General features: G+C 39.0%; 1 protein-coding gene across 2 annotated transcripts in view; it reads right to left on the bottom strand.

The window, feature by feature from the left end:
• The window catches only part of LOC136857098 (phytanoyl-CoA dioxygenase, peroxisomal-like), a 46,783-nt gene extending 37,358 nt beyond the window's left edge, over nt 1-9,425 (bottom strand). For both annotated transcript variants that reach the window (XM_068227599.1, XM_067135496.2), the window contains exons 1-3: nt 9,355-9,425; nt 5,402-5,547; nt 3,415-3,580 (exon numbers count right to left, since the gene is read on the bottom strand). In XM_068227599.1, the coding sequence (XP_068083700.1) occupies nt 3,415-3,580; nt 5,402-5,547; nt 9,355-9,420 (378 nt within the window). In that variant the 5' untranslated portion in view covers nt 9,421-9,425. The remainder of the gene's footprint in view (nt 1-3,414; nt 3,581-5,401; nt 5,548-9,354) is intronic.
• Nucleotides 9,426-10,143: the final 718 nt, after the last annotated feature.

Raw genomic sequence — 10,143 nt, forward strand, 5'->3', positions numbered from 1 at the left:
GTAATGTAATTTCTATACTAGTCACCTCAGTAGTTTGGGAATAGACCCCGTTTCATCGGCCTAGTGCCCCTTAGGTTTTACGTGTTCATATCTAGGAGTGCAAGTATACGCCTCCATTCATTTTGTGTTCGGGCCATTTATTTGACCGTTATTCTTTTTCCATTAAGGCCCAGTAGGTTGGGTATTAAATACCCCTGTATAATCATTTTCCAATTGTAAGTTGTGCCTTGAGAGGTCAGAAATTGTAAGTTGACGTTGTCTTGTGTAGGCTTGGAAAACTGAGAGCCTGTTAGCTCTTTTACAATTTATTTGTAGGATTATGAATGCCTCTCGAAGGCTAGATGTTGTAAGTTTGGGAGCAAGTGCTCTTTAAATTAGGGGATTTCTGCCCTTGTTTAAATGTGTGCTCTTTTGTAAATTTGAGCTAGTAGCTCAAGAATCGTAAAGCGAGGGGCTTGAAGCCCAGGACTTGTAGAATTCACTACATTGTATTTTCCTTGCCTTGTTGCTAAATTGGTAATTGTACCTGTTACGTTGTTATTTGTTAATTTTTGAAATTCTAAAGAAATATAACCTTTGTTAAAGCTTTAAATTAACTTTGATATCGTAGTTAGACACATTCACCCCAGCACCTTCTTTCACCTCTTTCTGCTCCACAGGTACCCCCGGAACAAGTGGTAGCAGAGCGTGGTTGAATGGGTCTCAATTAAGCCCTTTTTGACGGCTGAACATAGCATTCGGATCGCAAGGAATTAATTTATGAATTACTTGTCAGGAATGTTCAATCTCGAGGCACGGTTGCGGCAGATACAATCAAACTTAAGGAATCTTTAGAATTACCAATTAGTATCCCAACTTTGGGAGAGAAGGATATTGATGAGGCTCTCTCCACGATCACTGATAACACCACTGAGCTAGCATCTGTAGTATTTTTTTAAGTAAGTGGTCCATCTCCCAATCAACTTAAGAGAGTACAGACAAGATCGTTTCACTTTTACAATAGAGTCAGGGACCTATAGTCTCACAAGTTAAAAGAAGATCTTGCTATGGAGTCGAGTAATTTAGTTGATCATCTATCAAAAATGTCAAATAAAGTTATAGTCAGTTGTTAACTGGAGCCGCTGCTCCCAAAACCGACCAAGCCACTGTGGTAAACATGGTGAGTGAGGAAGATTTTTCCAAATATGTAGAAAGCAGAAAATCCGGAACTACTCAACAAACATCTGCCCAACTGGAAACCGAGCCTGATCGTCGAACATCATTTCCACCTTTCTTTTTAAATAATAATGTGTCTGAGACTTCTCAACCTTCTAGGCCATTACCTACTATGTCACCTGGGTTTAGCAGTTTGCCTCATCCATTGGCTATGTTGCTTAGGGGAACTTCGAAATTTTCAGTAAATTCTACTAACGATGTCGTCTCATTTTTAAGATTTTTAGTTGATTTTCAAGAACACGCTCTAGTGTTTTCTCTCTCCCATTCTCAAATTCTTCAAATGATTTACCCTTACTCCATAGGTGTACTCTCGGACAAAATAGTCAGAGCAATAGCTGAACAATCTTCCATAGAAGACTCCCATGCACACCTTCTGGCGAATTTCATTCCGGCTAGGGCAATGTCCTCTCTAATACAGAAGTACTATTTCAGAGTACAACGACTGGATGAAAATCTGGCAGACTTCATCCAGGATGTTAAGTTTTACACCAGGGTCTTCGCTCTTCATTTTCCTGAAGATCAAATCGTGCAGACGATTGTTGAAGGCATTTCCCCACCTTATAGGTCATATCTGTGTTTCGCGTCGCGCCCTCAAACCTTTGCAGAATTAGATGTTATGACAGTCTCCGCCGAAGGAGTTAGGTATGCCGACACCTTATGAGTTGCTAAGGAACTCCCTCCATCTTCTAGTAATTTTCGGCCTCAACCTCGCCGAACTTTCACCACCCGCAAATGCTATGCTTGTTGTGCTACGGAACATCTCCGTAACAAGTGCCCAGTAATAAAAGCTAGTGGGACAAAGAATGGAGCAGGGTCATCACAAGGATGTTTTACATGTGACTCGTTTACTCATATCGCCAAAAATTGTCCTAATACCAATAGCACCCCCTCCTGCTCAACTTCTGGTGCAACCTCCGCGAACCCTAATAATCGAAAGTGACTAGTGTCTTTCGGCTGAGTCGGCGTGTTCATCTTTTCCAGGCTCAGTCCCTGTTAAACCCAGCGGACGCTCGGGTAAGGATTACGGATTTTCTAATCCATCATTTGAATGCGCAAAAGAATGCCTTAGGATTGCGGCGGAGAGCCGCGCACTTGTGCCTTTTCTCAAAATCGAATTGAATAGTGAACCGATCACTGCTCTGTTATACTCTGGGAGTGTTTGTTCTGGTATTCTAAATTAACGTCCGTTTGTAAATTTTCTGATTATTGTTCGTCTTCGATCCAATGCGTTTCGGCTAATTCCTCTCCCTTAGAAATTTTAGGTTTCTTATTCGCCAAAATTCGGATTTCTAAATTCACTTGGAAAATAAAATTATTTGTGGCCAAACACTTGTCTCGCTCCGTTATATTGGGAGTGGATTTCATGTCTCATACCGGTCTAGTGCTCGACATTCCGAGCAAGTCGTGCACTTTCAAATTTTCTCAACATTGTAAAATTCCATTGCTAAAATGTAATTCTGTGTCATGTTCATCTGTTTCGCCTACCCAGGATGAGATGTTGTTAGACCTTAGACACCTACCTGAGGAGCAGGCTGAGAGTATTCGTAAATTGTGTCAGTCATTTCCAGATGTATTTTCCGATACTCTTGGTGTTACTGACCTTATTGAACACAAGATTGAGGTTACGGATTCGATCCCAGTTAGGTTTCCACCTTATAGGCTATCTCCACCTAAAATGAAGACTCTTAAAGAGATCATCGATCAGATGTTAAAGGACGGGTTCGATTCTCGGCCGGGTCGGGGATTTTAACCTTTATTGGTTAACTCCAATGGCCCGGGGGACGGATATTTGTGCTGTCCCCAACATCACTGCAACTCATCCACCACACATAACACTATCCTCCGCCACAATAACATGCAGTTATCTACACATGGCAGATGCCGCCGACCCTCATCGGAGGGTCTGCCTTACAAGGACGGCACTCGGCTAGAAATAGCTACCCGAAATTAATTATCCCTTTCGAGGTTGCTAGGGAATCATAATGAGTAAGCGCATTTCTCATTTATAATGCCTGCTTAAGTTATTATTTTATTATTATTATTATTATTATTATTATTATTATTATTATTATTATTATTATTATTATTATTAACATCATCATCATTTTAAAAATGCGTGTGGCCTCCGGAGAGGCCTAGTGCAGGTCTTTCGAGTTGACGCCATAGAGGCAATTATTATTATTAAATAGTTTTTCTTACCCCATCATGAAGGATGTACTTGGAGAGTACATCGTCCCAAACTATGTCCTGTAACTTGTTGTACAGGAACTCTCCCGACACACCCAACTTCAACAGTGAAATATCCTTCATCAGGGTCATTTCGCCTTTGGGGAAGCGTCCTTCACAAATATCCACGAACCGCTCCCTGTGAAAGGCAAATATTTTTTCTTGATAAATAATAATAATAATAATAATAATAATAATAATAATAATAATAATAATAATAATCATAATAATAATAATCATAATAATAATATGTTGTCATTGCTTGGATCATCAGTCCATAGATTGGTTTGATGCAGATCTCAATCCCATCCTATTCTGTGCTAACCTTTTCATTTCTACGTAATTACTACATCCTACATCTATTCTGTTTGTCATATTCATACTTTGGTCTACCCCTACCGTTCTTACCACCTACATTTCCCTCAGAAAACTAACTGAACAAGTCCTGGGTGTCTCATGTGTCCTATCATTCTATCACTTCTTCTCGTCAAATGTAGCCAAATCGTCCTCATCTCACCAAATCGATGTAGCACCTCTTCATTCATAAATCAGTCTATCCATCTCAACTTCAGCATTCTTCTGCAACACCACATTTCAAAAATTTCTATTCTCTTTTTTTCTGAGCTAATTATTGTCCATGTTTCACTTCCATACAATGCCACACTCCAGAGGAAAGTTTTCAGAGACGTCTTTCTAATTTCTATATCAATGTTAGAAGCGAGGAAATTTCTTTTCTTAAAATTAAGAAAGGCCTTCCTTGCTTGTGCTAGTATGCATTTTATGTCCTCCTTACTTCAGCCATTGTTAGTTATTCTGCTACCAAAGTAACAATATTCATCTACGTACTCCTTCAAGACTCTGCCCGTACCATTCATCAATTTCTGCAGATCTTCTGCAGACTCAAATAAAATAACAATATCATCGGCAAATCTCAGTTTTGTATTCCTCTCCTTGGACTGTAATTCCTTTTCCAAATTCCTCTTTGATTTCCTTCACCGCAATATCTATATTAACAAAGAAATAATAATAATAATAATAATAATAATAATAATAATAATAATAATAATAATAATAATAATATACCTGAGAACCCAACAGGAGGGAATTTTAAACTCAAAATCGCATGGACTCAAAAAAGAGGACAGGCCCAAAGCGAAAAGATGAGGAAGGTTTGGGAAGATAAGAAGGATAACAAGAACAAGAAAACCAGTGCTAAGTAATGGTTCTACGTGCTCCTTAGAGAACGAAAAGCAATATAATAATAATAATAATAATAATAATAATAATAATAATAATAATAATAATAATAATAATAATAATAATAATAATAATAATAATAATAATAATACATAGCAGTGGTAGAGTGCCGGACTCATGATTCCTAGTTCGCGGGTTTCAATTCTCACTGAGGTAGTCGATTTTTGAAGGACGACCAAAAATCTAGGCATTCCATGTCATTATAGTTGGCATATTGAGGATCTCTGGAGACGTACTCAACGCCATCCGACAAAATTAAATTAATTCAATCATAATAATCGTCCAGTAGAATGCCGCCTTCATTGCTAGACAGCATCAAAATTGGAGTGCCAAAATTGATAGGAAGACCATCTTGATGGCATCACTTGAGAAGGCCTGTTAACTCGATAGCTGAGGTCAGACAAATCTTCTTCTTCTTCCTGATATTTTACTCAATTTATTGGGGTCGGGACTTCAGGCGAATTTATCCAAGTTCTACCACCGGATGCCCTTCCTGACGCCAATCCCATGTGGAAGGTATGTGATTTTTCAGGTGAAAGTTCCAACCCAGGATCGACGACCGAAATTTGAATCTCAACCGTCCGGCTAGAAAGCCATCAGCCAAGCAACAACGCTAATCACGACCCCCTTCGAGAACCGTCCAGCAGAATATCGCATTCATTACTAGACAGCATGCATACATTAATAGTGAATGGCAACTTACCTGCACTCATGTAGCAGCTGAGGCTCGATGAGCTGAGTGATTATTAAATAGCCATTGTCCTCATAGAACTGTCTCTGGTCCCAGCTCAACATGGGACCGTCGAGAGTGTATCTGAAGGAGTTAGTAGCTGCTACTACCCCCGGCATCTGCTTCCGTTAAAGAGTATATCTCAGTAATCGTAGTTTGAACAGTTTAGTATCCAGCAATAGGTAGAGATGATATATCTATATATTAAAAGAGTTTACTAAAAACAGCTTTGATAAATCCGTCCGTCCTTTCTACTGGACCGATATACTTCACATTTTTTTATTCTCTCCGGAATTACCTGCCGATGAATCATGAAATATTGATAGGTCTTTAAGTTCAGCCAACATTGAGTAATCATTAAATGATCACTCCAATAATTGCAGGCGAAGGCTTACGCTAACCAAAGACTTTAATTTTACTTATCTAGACCCACAGAGCGCGCTGGTGCTGTGCGGATTGAATATCTTCTCGCATCGCCATGTTGCAGGCACTTCAATTTCGAATGCATGGTTAACACGCGGTGATGTTTACAGTTCCTTGTGCGTTTTTCATGGTGATTCCTATCGGTTAGCGGATCTGTGGTCGTGTTATGTGATAATTTATAGTACTGGCAACTATTTTAGTGATAAGTGCGAGCTTACATTGATCGGCGATATTAAAGGAGAGTAGGCCTAAGTTAAGCCGTAAGCCTAAGTGCGGAGTGGAGAATTATTCACGATGGTGACCTCTTGTGCAGCTTTCAATGGTATAAATCGCTATCAGAAAGGACTGTCGAGAATGGACTATAGAATGGTGGATTCAGGGATGTATGGACGTGGCATTCTCAATGATTAGGCTGCTTCTTCTTCTTGGCATTTTTCATTTCATTAGGGACAGTTAAAGCGCACATTTTGTTCTTGCAGACTGTGTATCCGTATTAAAATTTCGATAAACACGGGCCTAGAATCTGGAAAATATGATTGATAAACCTTGATAAAGCCATCTATTTTTAGGTCAAAATATGGTTTCAAATTATTAACAATTATCAGAAAAATGATTTATTAATACCATTATCCGTGTTTTCATATCTACTTTATAATAAAAGAATTTTTAATTATGCTGTTCCAGAGAAGTTTTATTAGGTTGACTCCTACTTTGCACTAGAAAACACTAATCATACTGCCCGTTTAACTGTTATACTCATATTTGCTTGATATTCAAACTCCTTTATCTTCTTCCTTATATGAATCATAATGCCCCTGTAATAGAAAGAATACATTTTCAATTTTAATTTGTGCTCAGAAAATCTCCTTTCAGTTCGAGTTTAAAAAATAAGTAGACCTAATATTGGTATTTAAGATGAGAATAGTATGAGGGAATTTTGCATCCTAAATGGTACGGTATATTTTCCTCTCTTAAACCTAACCGACTACTAAAAATATAATCTATTTAACTCAGCGAAACTCAAACTAAAGTAGGTATTCTTTTCATTGTTAGAGACATTTAGAATTATGAGGTCGAGTAGCACCAGTTACAAACATGATCGTTATAGTAGGCCTAATGTTAGCAACATATTTTTTTTGAAGATTATTAATTTAATGTACGGGTATACAATGTTTTTCTGTTTCTGGAGAGTGTTCTCTAAGTTTAAGACATTTGTTTATCTACTATCATTAGTAGTGTGTATACATGAAATTGATCCAAACATTAAATATTCTCCCAACAGTAGTTTTATGGATTCCGAATTTAAGGCCTAGTTCTTTGTCAGATTTGTTGGTCCTTAGCTTCATAACTGTCAAGAAGAAACACAGTCTGGGTTCAAGAGGGAATATCTGTAAATTGTATCTGTTTTCTCCCAGAACAGCAAACACCAAATTACAATGTTGGACGTCTACAAATCCTGTATAAAGCAATATGGCATCAGGATTACGCATTGTTTGCTCAACAACCAAATTACCTGTAGTATTTTATGAGTGCTGATGTCTTTGAAAATGGGAGCCACAAAAATGTAACATTCACTTCTTCCGGTATATTCACTATTTCTTCCCGTACTTCAAAGGAGGTGACTACGAGCTGCGGCATACGATAACGCGTTTCTTGTTAAATGTTCATAAGACCATTGAAAAGGGCAGGAAAAACAATATGACTACGACAGGCATATCGAGACGAGTTATCTGATCTAATTGTAAGGAACGTTGCGGAGCAGCACGAGTCCTCTAGTTTTAGTGTTCAAAAATATTAGCACTATCTAGCATTATTAATGTTAGCATTTAGCATTTTGTACGTTTTGCTTTGGAAGTGATATTTTGCAATGGGGAATCGGGTGTTAAAATATCAACGTTTCAACTGCTACATTTTCCTGTTTAAATTCAAGAAAATCATTGAGTAGAAGCATGTAAATTGATATGGACCTGCTTGATTATAAAATATATCTACAATACATATATTTTTAAATCAGCAATTTATTTCGTCACTTGAACACTTTTACTTTAATTAATATTTTTAGCCTGACATTCGGTGAGAATATCACTATTCGAGATAATGACAGATTCTGGTACCAGGCGCGACACTTCATATGTACGTCGAGTGACAATGCAGCTTTTCTGCTGACTGCTTATGATGTCTTCATTTCTTATTGTCTTGGCCCTACCCTGCGAGTAGTGTAAATATGCCGTGCTATAATAGCACTTTCTGGCTCTGTGAGGAAAACAATGGCAAACTACCTTATTCATCTTGCCTAATACACCGCATTTTGGCACCGCGATCGGTTTTTGAGGTTTCCTTGCAACCTTCGGTAGTGCTATCTGAAGATCCAACCGGCCTTCGGTTTAATGACCTAACACAGAGTAAGCCTATACCGAATAACACTCAGCACGTTAAAATAAGAAATAGCCGGGTTGAGTGGCTCAGACGGTTGACGCACTGGCCTTCTGACCCCAACTTAGCACGTTCAATCCTGGCTCAGCCTTGTGGTATTTGAAGATGCTCAAATACTCCAGCCTCGTGTCGGTAGATTTACTGGCACGTAAGAACTCCTGCGAGACAAAATTCCGGCACCTTGGCCTCTCCGAAAACCGTCAAAAATAGTTATGTGGATGTAATAATAACAAAAGAAGAAGAAGTATTCTGGTTTCACTCGGCGATGCCTATTTGCTGTGCCAGTATATTTTTAGAACATCACACGCTAAATTTACGAATCATAGAACTAGAAATAGATGACAGTCTGAAAGCGGTCATAACTTATGGTATAAATTGTGAAAATATGATCAACATTCCGCCTCTGTAGTGTAGTGGTTAGTGTGATTAGCTGCCACCGCCGGAGGCCCGGATTTGATTTCCGGCTCTGCTACGAAATTTGAAAAGTGGTACGAGAACGGGAATAGTGTCCACTCATCCTCGTGAGGTCAAGTGAGTAGAGGGGGTTTTGATTCCCACCTCAGCCATCCTCCAAGTGGTTTTCCGTGATTGTCCGTGGTTTTACACTACTCCTTCTCCTAACTTAAGACCACGGTCGCTTCCTTCCCTCTTCCTTGTCTATCCCTTTCAATGTCCCCACCCCCACAAGGCCCCTGTTTAGGATAGCAGGTGAGGCCCCTGGACGAGGTTATTCGTTTTCGGGGCTATACCCTAAAAAAGACCACGGCCGCTTTCTTCCTTTTTCTCACCCTTGCGTCACTTAAAACCTTCGACATGATTGTGTGAGGCGAAACGAATAGCAAAATAAATAAAAAGTAAAATAAATAAATAGAATTAAATTAAAAAATAAATCCGGACATATGTTTTAACCGTTATGTCAGGACGATGTCTGCACTAATGAATCACACAACCAATCTTTGCATTTCTTCCTTTCAGTATCAGTAAAAATCTGGGGTATATTGTGCTAAAGTAGAAAATACAGTAAAGTACAATCTTACGACATGCACTCAAATAATTCAGAGTAAGGATACAATATTCCAGTTGTGCACGTTCCCATGGAGATGTCGGAAGATAACGCTCAGTCTCTCGCTGTCCATGGCGAGGAACCTGTAAGATAAAAAGTCAGTTAAAAAATTGTTCCTTATTGTAACATGTCTTCGGTGGTGGTCATATTATTGCAGAGATGAGCTATTTATAAGGTTCAACCTATTCAGTACATATTACGTGTTGTATAGATTTTATTCACAACATTTATATAACATGGGACCGGTTTTGACATTTAAATGCCATCATTAGCCATAAAACAAATCACAAATAAATGAACAAGGACATATTAATTAAAACTGGTGTAATTACACATTGAAATATGTACTTTAAAAGTCTTTATACCGAGCTCGATAGCTGCAGTCGCTTAAGTGCGGCCAGTATCCAGTAATCGGGAGACAGTGGGTTCGAGCCCCACTGTCGGCAGCCCTGAAGATGGTTTTCCGTGGTTTCCCACTTTCACACCACGTAAATGCTGGGGCTGTACTTTAATTAAGGCCACGGCCGCTTCCGTCCAATTCCTAGGCCGTTCTTATCCCATCGTCGCCATAAGACCTATCTGTGTCGGTGCGACGTAAAAGCAACTAGCAAAAAGTCTTTATACGTCCATTCACACCATGTGTCAAACAAACCGTCAAATCAAAACCAATCAAAATTAAAATCACTTACCACTTAGGCCCTACCTGCATTTGGAGTTGTCGCCCACGTGGAAAATTCCCTATCGTTCGTTTACGAAGTCTTTCCTTTTTTACCAAGCCAGTTGGCCGTGCGTTCAG

The sequence above is a fragment of the Anabrus simplex genome, chromosome 1 (assembly GCF_040414725.1).
Source record: "Anabrus simplex isolate iqAnaSimp1 chromosome 1, ASM4041472v1, whole genome shotgun sequence".
In the NCBI taxonomy this organism is placed as follows: domain Eukaryota; kingdom Metazoa; phylum Arthropoda; class Insecta; order Orthoptera; family Tettigoniidae; genus Anabrus; species Anabrus simplex.